The sequence below is a fragment of the Rhinoderma darwinii genome, chromosome 7 (genome assembly GCF_050947455.1).
Source record: "Rhinoderma darwinii isolate aRhiDar2 chromosome 7, aRhiDar2.hap1, whole genome shotgun sequence".
Taxonomy (NCBI): domain Eukaryota; kingdom Metazoa; phylum Chordata; class Amphibia; order Anura; family Rhinodermatidae; genus Rhinoderma; species Rhinoderma darwinii.
Genome location: NC_134693.1, coordinates 30396551 through 30418887, shown reverse-complemented (window position 1 = coordinate 30418887; position 22337 = coordinate 30396551). Strand labels below are relative to the sequence as shown.

The following is a 22337-nucleotide window of genomic DNA, read 5'->3' as shown; positions in this document are numbered from 1 at the left end:
ATTTATCAGCAAAACTGAGCCCTAAGGAATTAATGATGGATTTGAAAACGAAATAGTGACAAAAAGGTGGAAATTCACTTTAAGGCACCTTTTGTTTATTTGACTATTGCAGGTGCTGCCTAGGAAAGAGTATGCAAGACAGTAAAAATACATTCATTTGCATTGACAAACTTCGATATTTTCCATCTTATCATAAGACATTTTTACTAATGTCTGCCAATGCTAATGCCTGCCAATGACTGCCAATGCTAATGCATGATAAAAAAATTACTGTAAAAATTAGAGTAAATATCTGAACAGTGCTGAGTGCACCGGTTTTTAAATTTGATCTCAAGTCTTGCAGAGTCCTTGACAGGTTTTTCCATCCAGTATCCAGTGTACTGGTGTTGTGTTGTGTGTTTGTCTTTTCATTCCGTTTCAATGCAGTGGACAAAGATATTACCACGTGCATGTGAGGAGCTCAGCTCTGCCTGATCTACTTGAGCCTGCTTTCTACTAAGGCGATGGAACCTACAAAATGAACAGATTGTACATAGTCATACGTACATATAAATTACAAACTTTATTCAAGTAATACATTTAAAACATCATTTAAAAACTGGAGGAAACTCCACACATGGAGCAAATGGACACAGCAGTCAGGAATGTAATATTGTACAAAAAGTATAAATATAGTTTCACGCCACATATATGGACTAATATGCTCTAAATGAGAATCTGCTGTGCAAAGCAGCCAGTGCATAAACTCCAATATTAGTGTACATCAATGGCCCGTCAGATTACATGGAAAATCTGGTGTAACGGAAATTACAGGTCAGATGCTCAATGATACAAAAATGGTAAGGGTACAGACCTCCTGTTAGACGAGACTTGTGAATGCTAGAGCCAACAAATTGTATGCTGAACGAGAGGTTTGAGATGTAGGAAGAATACCAAGAGAGGCCAATAAAGTGAAGTTCACTTAGAAGTAGGCGCTGGTCTACAGTGTCAAATGCAGCAGATAGCGGCAGAAGAATCAGTAGATAATAGTTTCCCTTTAGTAAGAGCTTTTTCCTTAGAGAGTGGAAACCAGATTGTAAGGTGTCCAGAAAAGAGTTATCCGAGACAGCCAATTAGGCGAGAGTAGATCAAGAGTTCCTGGAGTTTTACCATAAAAAAGAAAGTGGTTAAATATTTTACCAGGAGAAAGAGGTTGAATATTTTAGTTATATCATATTGCTTCGTGACCCGACTGAATTGCAGGATTTCCTTTGTGCCTTGGACTTACCAGACATCTATGTCCCCAACTAGTCTCTGACCTCTGTATTGACCCAAAATGTCACCAGTCACCCATATGACATTCCTGTTCCTTTCTACAGAGACTTCAGAACTGACCACATCAGGAACTGATATAATCGGGATCCACCTCTACTAGATTTCACTACATGAACTGCTTGCTTACTCCTGGTCAGGTTGCTTATTCTGCGTGATGCTCTTTATAATTGTTGATTTTTTTCCTTGTTACTCTTTGATTTCTTACGACCACACATGACCTTTCTGTTTAGTCAATTCACCTACTAGCTCTGATCCGCCTTACACCTTCCCTCCATAGGATGACAAAGCTTTGTTCCTGTCATTTTGCCCAAGGCATTCTCCCTAGATCAGTGGTACCCAACTGGGGTGCTGCCACACTCCCGTCAACCACTGCAAGAAAAAAATAAAATATATATATATATTTTTTGCTACAACCTCCGCCCCCGACGCTTACTCCAACTATGCTTGTAGCAGACGTCACGCACGCACAGCTGATGGTCACTTTACTGGGGGGGCTGATTGTCATTTTACTGTGAGTGGGCGGCTGATGGTCATTTTAATGTGAGTGGGGGGCTGATGGCGACTTTACTGGAGGGGGCTTTTGGTCATATTACTGAGAGTGGGGTCTGATGGTCATTTTACTGTGAGTGGGGGGTTGATGGTCATTTTACTGTGAGTGGGGTCTGATGTTTTTTTTTGCTACAAGCTCCGCCCCCGAAGCTTACTCCAAGTATGCTTGTAGCAGGCGTGACACACGCACGTCTGCTACAATTACCGCCCACCACTTTCCACTAGAAGAGCCTGACGGAGGGAGAGGAGCGATTAACACTGGGCAGGGTAAGTATTTCTTATATAGTTTGTTAGCAATTGTGTGAGAACTGGAGCCAGGGGAATGCTGGAAATTGTAGTTCTCTCCTCTTATACCTCCTCCCTGTATTGTCCTCTGATATCCCATAATAACAGCCTGGACATGCTGGCAGTTGTAGTTCTCTCCTCTTATACCTCCTGTCTGTAATGTCCTCTGATATCACATAATAACAGCCTGGACATGCTGGTAGTTGTAGTTCTCTCCTCTTATACCTCCTCCCTGTAATGTCCTCTGATTTTCAATAACAGCCTGGACATGATGGGAGTTGTAGTTCTCTCCTCTTATACCTCCTTCCTGTAATGTCCTCTGATTTCCCTTGGGTTTTTACTGCAGATAATGGTGCGTATTTTGCTGCGTTTTTCACAGTGTTAGGAGATGGTGACATCTCCTGTGAAAAACGCAGCAATTCTGGCCACTTTCCATAGCAGGAATTGACATGCTGCGGTCCGAAAAATACGCACCGCAGGTGAATTTCTGCTCTGAATTTTTACGCAGCGTTTGGATGAGATTTTTGAAATCTTATCCACTATGCTGCTATTGTATTCTGCTGCGTTTTTTCCGTTCGAAATTCCAAGCGGCAATTCTGCAGCGTGTGGACAAGCCCTAACAGACCGGCGTTACATTGATTTGGTCATGGAACCAGTGGTACGGCCATTTCTCCAAAGTTTTCCAGAAGCCATTTTTCAACAGGAAAACTTTGAGCAGCTTGCGTGGCCTAAACGTGTTACCATGGCCTGCAGCGTCTCCTGACTTGTCTCCTATTGAACACATCTGAGACATCATTGGTCGGAAATTGCAAAAGGAGCTGCCAGCAGTTAATCTGGATGATTTGCGTGCCCAAGTGCATTCAGCATGGCATAACATTCCTCAGACAACCATTGATAACCTCATTGATAGCGTGCCAAACATGTAAGGGTATGTTCACACGGCGGGGGTCCGTAACGGCTGAAATTACGGGGATGTTTCAGCCTGAAAACATCCCCGTAAATTCAGCCGTACCGGCATGTGCAGGCGCTTGAACGCCGCGTCAATTACGGCCGTAATTAGCGCTGCTATTCATTGGAGTCAATGAATAGCGGCTCCAATTACGGCCAAAGAAGTGACAGGTCACTTCTTCTATGCGGGCGTCTATTTACACGCCGTCATTTGACAGCGGCGCGTAAATATACGCCTCGTGTGAACAGACAAACGTCTGCCAATTGCTTTCAATGGGCAGATGTTTGTCAGCGCTATTGAGGTGCTATTTTCAGACGTAATTCGGGGCAAAAACGCCCGAATTACGTCCGTTAATAGGCCGTGTGAACATACCCTCAGTGTGTGTATTTCTGCATGTGGCGCGCATACTCGATACTGAATAAATCAAGATATTTGGAATATTTTATTTCCATTTTCTTATGATTTGCATATTATTAACATTTTTATCGTTCCTGTGATTTTCGCAATTGCAAAGCTTTTCCTTCTTGGTGTTGCAATTTCAAAGTTGAGGAGTGTATGTATAGAAAAAAGTGAGAATTACGAAGAATAAAAGAGGCTGAGGACGAGTACAGTCAGCCACTGAGGTGTGCATCAGAACGTGCAGAGCAAAAATTCTAGGTGTGTGTATTTAACATGTACATAAATCACTAAGAGAGAAAAGAGGAGGTTACTTTCCATTCCCACTAAGACCTCAGCAACTGACTCATTTACCTCTGCAATTCACATAAGGAATTGTCACCGAGCTCACTATAAAGAGAATATCTCAATTTAATTCATTGTATGCCCATATGTGTCCTTACCTGCCTCAATAACAGATTCTGCAAACTTTCTGAGAAGGATAACTTTTTTTCTCTGCGTGTAGGACGCTAACTCAGAGACTTCTAAGAGCATGCTGCCTCCCAAGGCTTATGTCATTGGAACCCTGGTTGTGTTCATGCTTTATATAGTGGGATTTTGGTAAGTAATTTCTGTATTTTATTGTATAATTTTTGTTCTTAAAAAATAAACGCTATTCAAATATCTATACAGTTTAATCTGCTGCTAAAATTTTATTTAATCTATTCTGCTTAGTTGAATCATTGGGTCCTGTATAAATGGATCTGTTTATACAAAAATAATTACAAAGGTTTCTGGATTTCTGTAAATAAAGTTTAATCATTGTACCCTGAAAATTCCTGCAACATTACAAAATAAGGTGGAATTTTTTAAGTTATTTGCGCCACTTTTGTAGCATAAAAAAATCAGAAAATTGTGATGCACAACATATCTGCGCAATAATTTGAGACTTTTCTCTGCTCTCGCAACTTTTGAAAAGTCGGTGGGGTTATCCAGGAGGAGGCGGGGCTAGCAAGTTTCTGACTGATTTATCATTTGTAAAGACAGAAAACAGCACAAATTATAGTGAAAATCGACTCCTGCTTGTAGTAGGCGTAGATTCAATTTTTTTTAGGACAGCCCAAAATTGCACATTTTACTCTGATGAACTTTAGCTAAAGACTGGCATATGAAACACAAGTCGAAATAAATCTCCCCCTTGGTGTTTCAATTCATTGACATTTCTAAGGTATCTACGCAAATAAATATTGAAAGTTTGCCAATCATATATTTGTTTTTAAAGATCCCTTAACCCCTTCACGACCAGCCCACGTAGATTAACGGGCTGCCGTGCTGGGCTTTTCTCCTGCAGCCCGTTAATTCACGTGGTGCCAGAACAGAGTGCACGGCGCTCTCCCTGTGCTCTGAATCTCTCAGCACACGCTGCTACTAGCAGCCTAAGGGCGGGTTCACACATAGCGGAATTTCACTTAAATTCCGCTGCGGACACTCCGCAGCGTTAATCCGCAGCGGAGCCGTTTCTCCATTGACTTTCACTTTAATTTAGCAGTGTTCGTTTACACGATGCGTACAATTCCGCTGCGGAGCATAGGCTGCGGAGCGGAATTTGGTGTCCGCAGCATGCTCTGTCTGTTGCGGAGCAGTGGCGGACTGGTTGCGGACTCATGGCGGAATTTCTCCATTGACTTCAATGGAGAGTCAAAATTCCGCAATGAAGTCCGCAGATCTTATGTGTGCTGCGGAGCGTATTGTTTTTACTACCATGACATTTCTTCATTCTGGCTGGACCTATGTATTTCTAGGTCTACAGCCAGACTGAGGAAGTCAATGGGGCTCCCGTAATGACGGGAGCGTTGCTAGGAGACGTCTGTAAATAGTCACTGTCCAGGGTGCTGAAAGAGTTACGCGATCGGCAGTAACTGTTTCTGCACCCGGGACAGTGACTACCGATCTCAATATACATGTATCTGTAAAAAAAAATATAAGTTCATACTTACCGAGAACTCCCTGCGTCTGTCTCCAGTCCGGCCTCCCAGGATGACGTTTCAGTGTAAGTGACGGCTGCAGCCAATCACAGGCCAAGCACAGGCTGCAGCGGTCACATGGACTGGAGCGTCATCCAGGGAGGTCGGGCCGGATGCCGAAAGAGGGACGCGTCACCAAGACAACGGGCGGTAAGTATGAATTTCTTTGACTTTCACTAGGGAAAGTGCTGTCCCTTCTCTCTATCCTGCACTGAATAGGGAGAAGAGAAGCACTTTTCCTGCAGTCCGCAGCGGCCAGTCCGCATCAATTTTCTGCACATTTTGTGCAGATCCGCTGCAGAATCTGCAACGCAGATTCTGTGCGGCATTGATGCGGACAGTTGCGGAGGAATTCCGCCATGTGTGGTCATGCCCTAAGTGCTGAGAGAAGACATCAGGACCGGATTGGTGTCGGTCCTGATGACGTGATTACCGTGATAAAGCTATCATGGTGATCACAGCAAAGTTTGTTGCAGCAACAAACTTTCTGTGCTGTTCGTTACAATGTTTCTCCTCCCTCCCTGTCAGATCGTTCTGAGACAGTGGGGGAGAAGAAGCTGTGCCGAGCAGCTGCTGTGTGTCTCATATAAAGACACCGACTGTGAAAAACACACAAAAACACCTCCACATAGATAGTGTAGTGTAGGCAGCTAGTTCTAGTTCAGGTAGTCTGTTAGGTAGATAGTACTCAGACTAGGACAATTAATTAGTTAGTAATCAATTAGGGCTTATAATGTGTGTGTGTGTGTGTATATATATATATATATATATATATATATATATATATATATATGATTTTATATATTTATATACTGTGTGTATATATATATATATATATATATATATATATATATATACACATACACACGTCTATATTATATATATATATATATATATATATATATTATATATACACACACACGTAATATATATTATATATAGACATATAATACTAAAAATTAATAATTAGGGATGTTATATATCTATAACATCATATAGATATATACGTACATGTAATATATACGTATACACACATATACTTCTATAAATCTCTTCATATATTTTACACGTCAAAAAATTAAATTGTATGTAAATTCTAAATACATTTATTCATTGTTAGGCTGTGTTCACACAGAGTTTTTTGCAGGAGGAAAATTCCTCTTGCAAAAACTGCTCCAGACGTTTTTTGCACAGTGGTTTGACAAAAACTCGCCAAAACACTCGTCGAGGTGTATTTTTTACCCTTCTGACTGACTGAAATGGGGTTTTGGAGGCGGAAACCGCCTCAAGATAGGTCATGTCGCTTCTTTTTACCGCAATGTGTTTTTTTTGCTCACGGTAAAAAAGCTCGTCCAACTCCCATTGAAATCAATGGGAGACATTTTTGGGCGGTTTTTGACGAGTTTTGCGGAGCGGTTTTCCGCGCCAAAAAACTCGTAAAAAAACTCTGTGTGAACAGGGCCTTAGGGTTGTACATAAATTTATTGATCAATGGATTAGTGGACTTTTTCTTTGTTACTTTTATTAAAACTGTTACAAAAAATAAGTAAAAAAAAAAATACGTAAAAAATGGCACGCAAGTTCTATACCACTGAAGAGGCATTTGCTCTCTTGGATTCTGATAGTGAATGGGGTCACTTTTGGGGGGGTTTCTGCTGTTTTGGTCCCTCCAGGGCGTTGCAAATGGGACATGGTACCGAAAACCATTATAGCAAAATTTGAGCTCCAAAACCCAAATTGCGCTCCTTCCCTTCTGAGGGCTGTAATGCGTTCAAATATAAGTTTATGACCACATATGGGGTATTGCCGTAATCAGGATAAATTTCTTTACAAATGTTGGGGTGCTTTTTCTCCTTTATTTCTTGCAAAAATTAAAAATGTCTATGTTTCTTCAGAAGAAATGTAAATTTTCATTTTCACAGACTAACACCAATAAATTCAGCAAAAAACCTGTGGGGTTAAAATGCTCACTATACAACTAGATAAATTCCTTGAGGGGTGTAGTTTCCAAAATGGGGTCACTTTTTGGGGGTTTCCACTGTTTAGGCACTACAAGACCGCTTCAAACCAGACATGGAGCCTAAAATATATTGTAATGAAAAGGAGGCTTCAAAATCCACCAGGTGCTCCTTTGCTTCTGAGGCCGGTATTTCAGTCCATTATCACACTAGGGCCACATGTGGGATATTTCTAAAAACTGCAGAATCTGGGCAATAAATATTGAGTTGTATTTCTCTTGTAAAACTTTGTGTGTTACAGAAATTTTTCTATTACAAATGAATTTCTGCAAAAAAAATTACATTTGTAAATCACACCTCTACATTGCTTTAATTTTTGTGAAACGCCTAAAGGGTTAAGAAACTTTCTGAATGCTATTTTGAATACTTTGAGGGGTGACGTTTTTAAAATGGGGTGATTTATGGGGAGTTTCTAATATATAAGGCCCTCAAAGCCACTTCAGAACTGAACTGGTCCATGAAAAAAATAGGTTTTGGAAATTTCTTGAAAATGTGAGAAATTGCTGCTAAAGTTCTAAGCCTTGTAACGTCCTAGAAAAATAAAAGGACGTTCAAAAAACTATGCAATCATAAAGTAGACATATGGGGAATGTTAACTAGTGACTATTTTGTGTGGTATTACTGTCTGTTTTACAAGCAGATACATTCAAATTTAGAAAAATGAAATTTTTTGCACATTTTCTCTAAATTTTGGTGTTTTTTATAAATAAATACTGAATTTATCGACCAAATTTTTTCACAGACGTAAAGTACAATATGTCACGAGAAAACAATCTCAGAATCGCTTGGATAGGTAAAAGCATTCCCAAGCTATTACCACATAAATTGACACATGTCAGATTTGAAAAAATCGCCTGCGTCAACAAGGCCAAAACAGGCTCAGTCCTGAAGGGGTTAAAGCAAATCTTCAGGAAAAAAAATAAAAGTTCAGCTTTTGGCCAATCACATGGCGTGCATGTGCATGACCAAAAGTTGAATTTTCAGTTTATGAGCAGTGCTTCATTTTAAAAAGAACCCTAAAAATAAGTAAAGATGCCAAAGAGAAAATACATTGACACAATTTTTTCAAATGTAGTTATCAACTATATGGCCCAAATATGTCTTTATTTTGGAAAACTATTGGTAGGAAATGTTGATGATGCAAGCTGTTATTGTTGATCGTATGAGCTATCAGTATTTTTTCTTATCTTTTAAAGTGAATATGTTAATGAGAAGGGGTATTTTTTGTCTTATAAAGAGGGTCCAAAACCAGGCATATAGTATTTAAGAGGGTGTCTTCACGAGACGACCCCTATGGTCTCTATGCACGTGTTGGTGAAATGGCTATATACTTTTTTTTTAAGCTATTAAAGGGTTTACTTTTATCCATTTTTATAGATAGCAATTGTTTTGTTTTTGGACCGGATGGTCTTTGCATTAAATGGACCTAAGAGTATCACTAGTACCGGGCATCTGAGGTGGAAGCTCTGGACTTTTGGCACGACGCCCTGGATCGCTGGACGACCACCTCTTTCAACTGCATCTGCATTCTCAGAAAAGAGGATACAGTTGAATGCATAGGCAGTCAGATCCCTGCTCCATCAGTTACTTTTATAAGTTACAGGCCTCTTTAAGCCACTTTAAGACGCCGGGACATGACTCCTGGCCATTTCGCCGCGATGCAGTGATGTCTGACCAGCTTTGCGGACAGTGACCAACTCAGTTCGTTGTGGGAACGGGGCTAGGTGAGTATTACAGCAACAGGGTAAATAGCCAGCTCACCTCCAAACAAACCACTGATCCACAATTAGCACATGGCAGTATCAGGCACGGATAAGTCCACAGCAGGACACACACAGGGATAGAGGGAGATATTCCAGCGATACAAATCCATAGCAATGTAGTAAAATCTTTGCTTCTTTATTTGAACATTTAAAACATCCACGGCATTACCAAAAACACAGGTTTTGCTTATGCGTTTCGGATAAACATCCTTAGTCAATTGGCTCGGGGCAGAAAGGTGCGATGACATCACTGCACCACACCTGTTTGCACCAAGCCACTCATGGCTGGCGTCACATAGTGAATGGTGGAGCAGGGTGCTGATGGCTACCTGCTCCACCGATACAGTTAAAACCAGGATATGCTGCAGGCTTCCCAAAACACTGCCTGAAATCCCAAACTGTCCCACTGGTTGGGTGGCATGGCTTAAAATCTGTGCATTCCCAAAAAAAAAACAATGTAGTGTGATCACAATCACAGGTTTTTGGTTTTTTTAAGAAATAGTTGTAGGAAAATAATGCTAGAAATGCTTTTATGGAAAACCATGTTGTGGTACTGCATGTGAAAACCGGATGTGGTTTTGCAATGGAAAAATCAATTGGCAAAAAGCAGCAAATCCACAAAAAAAACATGACAAATAGGTTAAAAGAAAGTCACACCTTTGCCATGAAAGTCACCAGTCTGTCGAAAATCTGCATGTATTACACAGATTTTACTGCAGATTTTTCAATTAATTCCCCCATCACATCACAGTGCTGAAAGAGTGAGACTGTGTAGGGACAGGGGAATGGTAACACTAAGTTGTCAATTTATTTATAAAGTTCTAGGAGGAATTACAGAGGAACACGTACCTCCAGCCTTTCAGACCTATTTAAGTGGTAACACTGGATCGCCACAACAACGAAGAGATCTGGCATTGTTTTTGGGTGGCCTCTTCCCTCGTTATTAACCAGCGGTCCGAACATATTTAGTTAAAGTGAATATGTCATCATTTATAAAGAGCCTCTATAAGATATCTATATGAAAGGGGTCTGTCTGGTGACAGATTCCTTTTAACAGCATGGCTAAACAATTACTCCTTGTAGAGTCTTCCTTTCCATTCAATATCTAAATAAATTGTGCATGGTTAATATTCGTTCATAAGGGACTAATTTGATTTCTGCTTATTAGAACACCAATCCTTTTGTACACCAGCACACAGACAAAATCTTCATAGCTTTTACATGTATTTTTCCTTATTTTTTTCCCCCCATGGAATTCAATGCCACAAAATGCCAGGTATAGGATATGCTGCAACGTTAAAACAATGTAGCACGTGATTGTTCAGTAACACTCTGTGTTTGAATAGGAATTCATAAATCTTTTTATACAATACCACACCGTAGTACAGTGATACAAAATAGTGTGAAACCAACCATCATAATGTGCTTTGCTACCGACATAAGTGCAATTTGAATCTCCTAGTTCTCAATAGAAAATATGTAACAGGGCCCCCACCTACCATTTGTCATTTATAATACTGGTGCCCACTGAGGTCGACTTTGTACACACGTTTGGCAGAGATTTCTGTCGCATTTTTTCTGCCTTTGTTTTGGGCTAAAACTTTCCCGACAGATGTTAGCTAAAAGTCTATAATAAACTATGAGGAAGCCTACATACATAGATTTTAGATTTGCAGCGTCTTTGTAGTGTTTTTGAGGTCAGTGCTGTTTTTAACAAAATGTATCATGTTTTGGGTATGGTATTATTTCAGGCATTTTTCTCAATAGGCTTCTGTATAGGACCTCATAAAGGTCAGGGAAAAAAGCCAGTACAAATTGTCACAAATTTAAAAAAACGGCACAAAAATGCTTCTAAAACATACTTGTCAACTGTACCGAATTTGCCAGGACTGTCCCGAATTTACAGAGACAGTCCTGGCAAATTACTGTCTCGGGACTTGTCGTGGCAACTGCTACTTTCAATTGTACAATTGAATACTATGGCAGAGCAGGAAACTTTCGCGAAAATCGCGAGTGGCTTAAAAAACGTCTGAAAATCAGGAGCTGTTTTCCCTTGAATTCTCCCGTGGATTTTCGGGGGAATTGCGGCCGCAAAAGCACGTTCGTTTGCATGGGGCCTTAGGCCCTCTGCACACGAACGTAAAAAAGCCCGTAATTACGGGCCGTAATTAAGGCACGTTTTTAAGGGGCCCATGGACTTCTATTGGCCACGGGTACCTCCCATTATGCTTATGGGAAGGTGCCCGTGCTGTTGAAAAATATAGAACATGTCCTATTTCAGGCCGTAATTACGGCACGGGCAGGCCCATAGAAGTCTATAGGGCTCCCGTAATTACGGGTGACTACGTGTGTGCACCCGTAATTACAGGAGCATTGCTAGGCGATGTCAGTAAATAGTCACTGTCCAGGGTGCTGAAAGAGTTAAACGATCGGCAATAACTGTTTCAGCACCCTGGACAGTGACTGCCGATCACAATATAGAGCAACCTGACGTTTTATAGAGCAAAAAAGACGTTCATACTTACCCAGAACTCCCTGCTTCTTCCTCCAGTCCGGCCTCCTGGGATGATGTTTCAGCCCATGTGACCGCTGCAGGCCAATCATAGGCTGCAGCGGTCACATGGACTGCCACGTCATCCAGGGAGGTCGGACTGGATGTCAAGAGAGGGAAGCGTCACCAAGACAACGGCCGGGTAAGTATGAATTTCTTTTACTTTTTCTGCGGAAAGGGCTGCCCCTTCTCTCTATCCTGCACTGATAGAGAGAAGGGCTGCCGATTACTGCACTGTAATTTTGCAGCGAAAACGTGCCCGTAAATACAGGTGGAATACAGGTGACACCGGACCCGTATTTACGGGCACGGGTCCGTAAATACTGGTCCAATACGGGTCGAATACGTGTAACCAAGGACCCGTATTTACACCAGTATTTACAGGAGGACAAAAATAGGTTCGTGTGCATGAGGCCTAACCTGGTGCAATTTCTTCTTTTGCTGCAGTATTAATTTTAGATAAAGAAGCCAATGTGGCCCACTCCTTGAAATTCTTTAGGCTACACATTGATTTCTACAGCTAAATAGTAACTGATATTTGTTATATATGTGCTTGTGAGCCTAAACTGTATAATTGAGTTACTAATCTTGAGGGTAACCCTTTTAAAAAGAACTTGAGTTTCCCCACATATATTGATATGAAATCCCTTATTCTAATTTACAAAAGCATAACTTGGTAAGAAAATTTGCAGGTTGGCCTATTGGCTGTTTTTGCCCCATTTAAAGTGGAGTCAGATCCCTAAAATAAGATACTATTCAAGTTCATGTGGAAGGGGTGGATTATAACTTAGGAGGGAAAGACCCCCAAATTTTTTTCTTTCATTTTTTCTCATTCTACAGTATACAGAACACAGAACTGATATTTCTATCTAAACAAGAACAGACAATTCACTGGTCACAGAAAGTGACAGAGAAGACTATAGAGTTGGAGCACTGTGAGAGAAAGCTGCTTTTAAACAGTGGAAAGAAGAGGTAGGTTACAAATGAATATAATAAACTGTGTCATGTTTAAAATATAGATGGACAACAGCTCGACCCTAAAGGCGCTCTCCGCTTTGGACAATCCCTGGTTTTAAGAAGGGTCCCCTGACAATAAGCTGATCACAAAGTGTCCCCCTGCTGGAACCCCCAGTCATGAGCTGAAGTCTGTGGGGGAAACCTAGTAGTAAATGTTTAATTTCTCTGCAGCACCTCCACAGTGGAGATTAAGCATTACACAGTGCTTATTCAAATCAATGAGTGGTCTGTGTAATGCAGGACAAGACAGCTCCTCCAGTGTGGGAGACACTCTTTGTAACTGCTCTCTTCTCTGGCCAAAAGATGAGGATCCTAAACAGAGTACTGCTCTATATTAGCACAAATATCTCTAATATGATATATTAAAATGGCTTTTCTAAACTTGACAACCCCTTTAAGACCCCACATAAAGTTAAAAAGGACCTGTTAGTCCTCCTAACATGTCTGATTTAGTACTTACTTTCCTTCCCTAAAAAGTAGCAATTCTGGACCACCTTTTCTTACATTTCTGCTTTGTGCCGTTCCTCTGTTATTCTGCCTAAAAAATGTACGACTAAGTCGTCAAATTGGTGTTACCAGTCCCCAAGTCAATGGGACAACTGGCAGGCACTCTCTGCTTTGACTGATTGATGGGGATCCTGAACAAGGGGCCCCTCTGTTAAATCAGAATTCCCTAATAGTTTATTTGAAAAAGGATTTTCTAAACCAGACAGTCCCATTCATTTTTATTTACAACCTGATACCGAAGGGTGTCCCATATGATTATTTGTTACTCTACTGGTAAAGATGCATACACTCGGTAGAGTTATATCTCCTTTTGGAGACGCAATGGTAGACATATTGGTTGTCACCAATCTTTCCCAGGAATAGCGGTAACTAAGAAAGTGTAATATTATTTTTAACATGTTGGCAGATCAGGACAGGATTTTAAATTACAGTACATTTTTGGGGATTTTAGTAGGAAATGTTGAAAATCTTCCTCAGGTCTAGTGAACTCATATTAGTTGTCACCTAGTTTTCCCAACACAGTACATATACTGTAGATCAGCTCATCTGCAATGTATTTTCTGATAACTGTACTTCATTATTAAGATTGATGTAGCAATAACTAAAGGGAGCAGAAGGAATTCACTGTTCATTATGATGGGGAAAATGAACTGATATTACTCTGTTTAGTAGCCGTTAATTCTATCTGTGGAACCGCTAGCCAGAAATGATTAGCTGGTATGTAGTTCTGTATATACACTAATTGGAGAGTACCGATGCAATGGCGTATGTGGGAAACTAAACTGTGCACTAGTAACGAGTGATGTGTTGTCATGGTAACTGACCCCAATTAGCTGTGTTACTGTCATGTAATGAACTAGGTAATGTTAAGGTATTTTTATGAAAAATATTATTCTCTTTCAATCAAATAACTGACACAAAAGACTGGTAGCCCAGTAGCAGAGATTTAGTAGATGGAGTTTTTGTGGATATCAGAATTCTAAGAATTACAGAATCAGCTCTAAAATGGTATATTCACTAATAAGATCGATATATGCAAAAGTAAAATGTAATATCAACAAATAAATGACCTTAATAAATACAATATACTAAAAGTTCACGCATAACGGAAATATTCCATTGTGGGAATAGCCTGCAAATCTGCATATATCGATTTAGCAGCATATTTAGCTGTGGATTTCAGTCTTTGCATTACAATAAGTGAAATTGGTGGACAGAGCTGCCGAAAAAATTCCTAAGAAACACAACACATCAGAAGCAGGATACATATACAGGGCTGTGATTAAAATCCAATTTAGAGATTTGTCACCTAAAATGATGGATTCCAAAACGTTTCTAAATACAAATAAATGGGTCGGAACTTCAATACCAGACAACCATGGACACTTGGGTAAAACACATACCATTTTTATTCTAAAAAAGTTTCCTGATAAATGGCTCAACTGGAGATTTAATAAGCAAGACATATCATTAACTCAATTCTTGCATGAGAATATATTGTAATATAACATTAACTCAAAAAATGGTGACAAGTGCTCTGCAAGAAAATAATACTTTGAAGAAATCTAGCATCTGCTAGCCTAGAAATTCTAATAATTTGGCATCTGCCATATTATTTGGAATCTCGAAAGACAAAGCTAATTAAGACAGAGCAGAGATAGACAATTTGGAGACTGCTCTAATTGAAAAAAATATTCCATTGTGATATTGTTGGGGTGGGAACTGTTGTATGCCTACCGGGAATTTTTTTCAGTAGCCCCTAGGTACTCTTCACTTGACAAAATTGGTATTATTTGAACTGTACAAAACAATAGAAGTCAATAGGTCGGTACTACTCACAGTCCTCACTTACTTATCCTAGGAGCCGGTATATCTCCAGGGTTTAATATATATACAACAGGTCACGGTGGTGCTCAACTTAAAAGATAAGAAGTGTCCAGCTATCCAACAATCCAAAGACGAAAGAGAAACAAAAACGGCAACCATCCTGTGTTAAAATCTTCCTGATTGGACCAGAGGAAATGTTGTTACACAAAACAGGCTGTTGCCCGCCGGTTGCATCCTCCCCACCCCCCGTCCATGGATTTATTTATGAGCTAAAATAGGAAAAAATTAATGCAGGATGGTGAGTTGCCACTTTTTGTTTCTCTTTCGTCTCTGGATTTTTGATTATTTGAACTGTAATTGTTTTTTTAGTGCTACAAATTTTGTTTTATCACTGAAGAAAGAACCCCTTCTAAATCGTAACCTCTATTTGTAATGTGAAGACCCAATAACGCTCAGGTTTTAGCAGGGGAACTTTCTCCAGTGCTAATGCCTCTCTATGCTGTTACAACACATATATATATTGAAAGAGTATGATATGTGTTATTGTTATGACATCATTCTTTTGGTTTTTGTTGTTTCCCCAATAGGAAAATGGGTCTCAATGTTCTCACTCCCTGGCTTGCCCCAATCATCTGGGATGGAATATATGACATTAAAATTTTAGATAACCAGCACAATGGTACAAGAATTGGACTGTTTGTATTTGCTGTCAAAAAGTAAGTATACATTGAAATCTAGCTGTGGTTAAGAGAAGAATGAAGAGCTGCCTTAATTTATTTTGATGGTTTTCTTTTGAGTAAAGTTGGTAGGGTGATAAGTCCACAGAACACAACAGGAAAACCTTGAAAGGATCTGAATGGAGAAAAGACTGAATGGTGTTTCTTCAGAATCAATGCTGTCAAGGGTGTGTACTTCATTCCTGTGATATCTCTCTTTTGCTTCTTTTTCCTTTTGTCATTTTAACTCTTCCATGCATGATTGTATTTTTCACTGACTTGGACATCTCGTAACATGTTCACAATAAAACCACTTTAGCTTTGTCACTTTAATTCAAGAAAGAGTTTAGGCTTCCACAAGATACAATTCTGTCCTTGGCCATGTGATGGACACACAGATTGTTATACGACACAGTTCTGATACACATACTGTAACTGTAACGAGCTGAGCACCTGTGTGTCCAACACATGACCAGGGACAGAATTGTATCCACTGGATGTAAACAATGAATGTTCCTACTGAATAACAACAAGCAGAGATCTTGAAAACTGTGAGGAATTAATACAGAAAGTATATTGGAAACATTTTATAACTTTTAATTATACAAATAATAACTTTAATTTGCTGAAACCGCACAGACCCTTTAGGTACTTTCATAAGACAAGTGCTATGCGTTCCAGCTGGGAAAAAAAGGTTACATTTTCAGAGGTGACACTATAAGGCCTAGTTCACACGGAGGATTTTGCAGGCAGAAAAAATATGTTGCAAAATTCCTTCAGGAATTTTGAAGCAGATTTTTACTTGCCTGCACTTTCTTGCCACGGTTTTCATGGTGTACTTCGCTGCATTTTTCGCCCACGGCCATTGAGAGCAAAAAACGCTGGGAGAAACACTTTTTCTGACTTCCATTGATTTCAATGGGAGGTCTGAGGCGGAACAGTAGTAAGGCCTCATGCACACGAACGTGCTTTGCGGCCGCAATTACCCCGAAAATCCACGGGAGAATTGCGACCCCATTCATTCCTATGGGGCTATGCACACGACCGTAGTTTTCACGGTCCGTGCATGGCCCAGGAGCCCGGACCGCAGAAAGAACGGCATGTCTTATTACGGCCGTGTTCTGCGGTCCGTGTTCATTGAAAATAATGGCCGCGGCCATGTTCACGGCCTGCGATTTGTGGGCGGCTCGCGGCTGTCACTCCGTGGCCGGCTGACCCGAAAATCACGGCCGTGCACATGGCTACGGTCGTGTGCATGAGGCCTAAGACAGAACATGCCGTATTCCCTCTCTTTCTTTACGAATGCTTGATCTCTGCACTGTACTTTTTTTTGTATTCTCTTCTATAAAAGCCAATAAAAATAAAATGCAAAATAAATTAAAATAAGCTAAAAAAAATAATACAAAAATAGTACAGTTTGTGAAGCAAATGTAGGGGAGAGTTATTATGAGAATGGGAGTCTGTAGGGATAATGGAGTTATGCTTATAACCTTTATTAGTAGGACTGAGACTAAAGGGCGATTTACCTTTTACACCAGTCGATAAGCGGCCAGTGCAGCGAGCACCGTTCAATGAGACATCGTTGATCGGCACTCGTTTGCTCTTGTCACACGGAGCTACAGATTAGGACAAGCAGTCGTTACTCGAATCACTTGTCCCCATACATTATTATCATGTCGGCAGCGCGTCTCCCTGTTTGGACAGGGGGATGTGCTGCCGACAACGATAATATGTTACTTTTTTAAAACTATACGACCAGCAGATGATCGAGCGTTTGCCCATTCATCTGCTGAACGTTCCCCTGTTTACACAGGGCAATTATCGGCAATGAGCGTTCTATGATCTTAAGTAAATATTTGTAGTATAGAGATTAGTGTATTTATAGCATTTCAGAGTATAGGTATAATGTACTGAAAGCCAGGAATGGTAAATAATAAGGTTTATTCGTTTAAGATCTTGTAAAATATTGAGCATGACATGGCTTTTTTCGACTGTACTATGTAACTATGAGTGTTGAATCTAGAAGTTGAGAAAGTGGTACCTTGTGCCTTGTGCGGTTTTGACATGTAAAAAAAAAAACTAACAAAAAAAACACATATAATCTTCAATTAAAACCTGAAACAAATGAATGAGAATAAAATAACCTGAAACATTAATATAATTGCAGCCAAAAAAATAAAAAATGCTTGAAAGATAAACAGATAATTACAGTATTGAGAACAATGCACAACTAAATATTTTCTAACGGCGTAACACAAGGACATCAATGTGAGGTATTGAATTTGTGCCAACTAACACCCAAATAACACCCAAATATCAATCACAGATGTATATTCAGATGTTAATATCAATTCCCAGCCTGACGACACCGGACTTTGAACTGACACAAATACTGTCAGCAGGTCTGCAAAAAACTGCTCCAACAGTGATCACGATGTGAAATATTGTGTATAGTTTAGACTATGTTCACATCTCCGACGGAGGCTCCGTTAGGGGCCTCCGTCACAGAACAGGCAGGGTTTACTGGAGTCGATAGAACAGCATAACTACATCTCGCACACAAAAAAGAAACCCTCAAACCGCTCAATCGATGAAAAAATAAAAAAAGTTATGGCTCTCAGAATGTGGCAACGAAACACAAATTATTATAATTTTTTTTTAAATCAAATAGTTTTTATTAACACAAATTTTTTAGATAATACAAACATATATCACATGAAACATGCATACCTCACCAAGCCCCCTACCCCCATCCCACCCCCTGGCAAAGAGTACTATGCACTTTATCGTCTTATCAAGTTACATCGAACATTTCAATATTCCCCTACCCACCTGCCGTCCTCTAACAAAATAGTACCCAACCTAGCCCACCAGCCCTACAGATATCGTATTCAGAAGAGACATCGATGGCAACCCTGGTGTCTGCAACCACTCATTCCACTGACCCTCAAATTTTTTAAGTGCACTGCGTTTGTGGTAAATTGTTTAGCTATCAGCTTACGACCCTGATACAATACTTTTTGAATGGCCAATTTTTGGAGAGCAGTAACTTCGAGATCATCCACATAACCCAGGACCCCTATCAGGGGATCCCATGACATCCGGAGACTAAACACTCCCTCTATCAATACAAAAATCCCTTCCTCTGTAAAGCAGGACATCCCCACATCATATGGAGAAGGTCTGCCTGTTCCTCCGAACATCTTGGACACCCCGCATCGGTCCGGAGACCCATTTTCTGCAAAAGCACCGGTGTGCAATAGACTCTATGCAGTGAAAACAGCTGAGACCTGCGGTGAGCCACATTAAGTGAAATCAACGGGACATCAGCCAAAATACTTTTCCAAACCTCCTCAAATTTTACTTTTAACAATTAGTTTCTTCCTTGTAAAAATAGTAAAACATAAAAAAATTGCCATAATCGTATTGACATGTAGAATAAAGTTAACATGCTGTTTTTACCACATGGTGAACATCGTAAAAATAAAACCCCTTTAAAAGATTGAGGAATCGCTGTTTTTTTCCTATTTCACCCCACAAATAAAAAAAAATTCAGTTTCCTACAACTCGTCCTGCAAAAAACAAGCCCTCATATGGCTATAATGACAGAAGAATAAAAACGTTATAGTTTTTTAAAGGTGGGGAGGAAAAAATGAAAACGAAAATCCAAAAAATGGCTGGGTCCTGATGGGGTTAATGTTATTCACTCTACCTGTCAGTGGCTTTAATGTTATGGCTGAACGTATTATACATATATATATAGTTATTTATATTTATATGAGTGTGCTGAATATGTCTGAGTAATAATTAAGTTAATGTATTTCCAGGTATATCCGTTTCCTTCGGCCATTCCTGGAGTCTGCAGAGCGTTACTTCATGGTTGGTCACAAAGTTACATACTATGTATTCACTGAAAAAGTCAATGAAGTAGTTAAACCCAAAGTGGCTGATGGTCGCATCTTGCAAATTCACAATGTAGTTGCCGACCAACGCTGGCAAGATGTGTCAATGAGAAGAATGGAGGCCCTCACGATCTTCACTAAGGAGCATATGCCAAATGAAATAGACTACTTGTTGTGTGCTGATGTAGATATGGTATTCAATGATCATGTAGGAGTTGAAATACTTGGAGACCTAGTAGCTACACTCCACCCCGGATTTTTCCTTTCTGAACCAGAGTCATTTCCTTATGAGCGTAGACCAATTTCTGCAGCATATATACCATATGAGCATGGGGACTTCTATTATATGGCTGCTCTGTATGGCGGAAAGGTGGAAGAAATTTACAAACTCAGTGTGGCATGTCAAAAAGGTATTATGGAGGACAAGAAAAATTATATTGAAGCTGTGTGGCAAGAGGAATCTCATCTCAACAGGTATTTGTTGTACAATAAACCTACCAAGATACTTTCACCGGAATACCTCTGGGACGCTAACTTAACTAACGGGGAATTCATCAAGAAGAAGCGGTTCTTAGCAGTACAAAAAGACCACCAAGAAGTGAGGAACTAAAATACTGTTATATGAATATAAAATATCATATATGTAACATGTTCCTCCAGCCTAGAAACTAGAATCTTGCTGTGCTACGTGATATTATATGGTACAGTCCTAACAGGGACATTGAACCCTATACGTTATCATCAGCTTGTATTGACTTTGCTGATTATATTTGCAGTAAAGGGCACCACCACAAAGTGCAAACAATGTTTCTGTTCTTGGCATTATCCATATGTGCTTTTGTTGCTAGAGAGGTTTTCTGGAAATTGTTCAAATGTTCTTTAAAGGGAAGGTGTCATGAATTATTTTTTTAAATTATATTGCTTTTAATAAAATATAAACCAAAATTGTATTTATTAGTGTTGTGACTTTAAACTTTTACTTCTATATGGGGGGCTGGCATTTTTTTTTTCATCTCTGTATGTGTCGATTAACGACACATACAGAGATGGAATACGGGTCATACAACCCCATAGAGAATGCGAACGGGAGCCGTTCCATTCACAGAAGCGTACGCCGACTGTGTGGGAACGGCGCAAGCGCCACTCCCACACAGACCAAAATGAAGCTCGTTCGTAGAGTGAAATCCGGCGCCATTTTCATGTGGACCGGAAGATGACGACTTCCAGCCGTGGCTTCCGGCCATATGTTCAAGAAGCGAAGGCGCAAGGAATAGGAGCGTAGACCAGCGGAGGCGGCGGCGGCTGAGCAGGTAATTTATGCTCGTGTATGATGTGTGTATTATGTTCGTGTATGTTCGTGTGATACTGTCTGCTGAGCCCTGTATCTAATCCTGCTGCTCAGAAAATGGCGGCACACAGTGTAGGAGGTTAGAAGATTCAAACCCTTCCTTCTCCTGGCACTAGCCAGAAGAAGGGAGGGGGGATTGTGTGAGGATACTAGAGAAGAGTGTGTCCACCCCAAATCTGCAGCATAAATCAATGAGTTTACTTACTTTACCACATTGACCATGCTGCAATTTTGGGAACTGCTCCCTCTAGTGACCAGCACATGGAAATGTTATAAAATGGAAATGTTATAAATTAGAATCTAATTTCTAATATTTCCTGACTTGTGAAAAAATTAAAACAAGGTGTAATCACTCAAATACTAATTGTTTAACTGAAAAAAAAACTCCCTACGGGCCCATAGACTTCTATTGGCCACGGGTACCTCCCCGTATGCTTACGGGAAGGTGCCCGTGCTGTTGAAAAATATAGAACATATCCTATTTCAGGCCGTAATTACGGCACGGGCAGGCCTAAAGAAGTCTATGGGGCTCCCGTAATTACGGGTGACTACGTGTGTGCACCCGTAATAACAGGAGCGTTGCTAGGCGACGTCAGTAAATAGTCACTGTCCAGGGTGCTGAAAGAGTTAAACGATCGGCAGTAACTCTTTCAGCACCCTGGACAGTGACTTCCAATCACAATATAGATCAACCTGTAAAAAAAAAAAAGTGCATACTTACCCAGAACTCCCTGCTTCTTCCTCCAGTCCGGCCTCCTGGGATGACGTTTCAGCCCATGAGACCGCTGCAGCCAATCACAGGCCAATTACAGGCTGCAGCGGTCACATGGGCTGAAACGTCATCCAGGGAGGTCGGACTGGATGTCAAGAGAGGGACGCGTCACCAAGACAACGGCCGGGTAAGTATGAATTTATTTTACTTTTTCTGCGGAAAGGGCTGTCCCTTCTCTCTATCCTGCACTGATAGAGAGAAGGGCTGCCGATTACTGCACTGTAATTTTGCAGTGGAAACGTGCCCGTAAATACGGGTGGAATACGGGTGACACCGGACCTGTATTTACGGGCACGGGTCCTTAAATACTGGTGCAATACGGGTCGAATACGTGTGACCAAGGACCCGTATTTACGCTAGTATTCACGGGTGGACAAAAATACGGTGGTGTGCATGGGGCCTAACAGTCACATTAAAATT

At 40.4% G+C, this 22337-nt stretch overlaps 1 protein-coding gene across 1 annotated transcript; it reads left to right on the top strand.

Moving 5' to 3' along the window:
- Nucleotides 1–4025: 4025 nt before the first annotated feature.
- Nucleotides 4026–20407, top strand: LOC142657112 (histo-blood group ABO system transferase 2-like). The gene is made up of 4 exons (XM_075832155.1): nt 4026–4093; nt 12669–12800; nt 15767–15895; nt 19723–20407. The coding sequence occupies exons 1-4, from the start codon at nt 4026–4028 to the stop codon at nt 20405–20407; spliced, it is 1014 nt and encodes a 337-aa protein (XP_075688270.1).
- Nucleotides 20408–22337: the final 1930 nt, after the last annotated feature.

What these genes read in the sequence shown, in the direction of transcription:
- LOC142657112 (XM_075832155.1), top strand. Translation starts at nt 4,026, where the DNA reads ATGCTGCCTCCCAAGGCTTATGTCATTGGAACCCTGGTTGTGTTCATG. An exon ending in CTTTATATAGTGGGATTTTG is followed by an intron (nt 4,094 to 12,668) that starts GTAAGTAATTTC and finishes CTCATTCTACAG; the next exon opens with TATACAGAACACAGAACTGA. An exon ending in TTTGTATTTGCTGTCAAAAA is followed by an intron (nt 15,896 to 19,722) that starts GTAAGTATACAT and finishes ATGTATTTCCAG; the next exon opens with GTATATCCGTTTCCTTCGGC.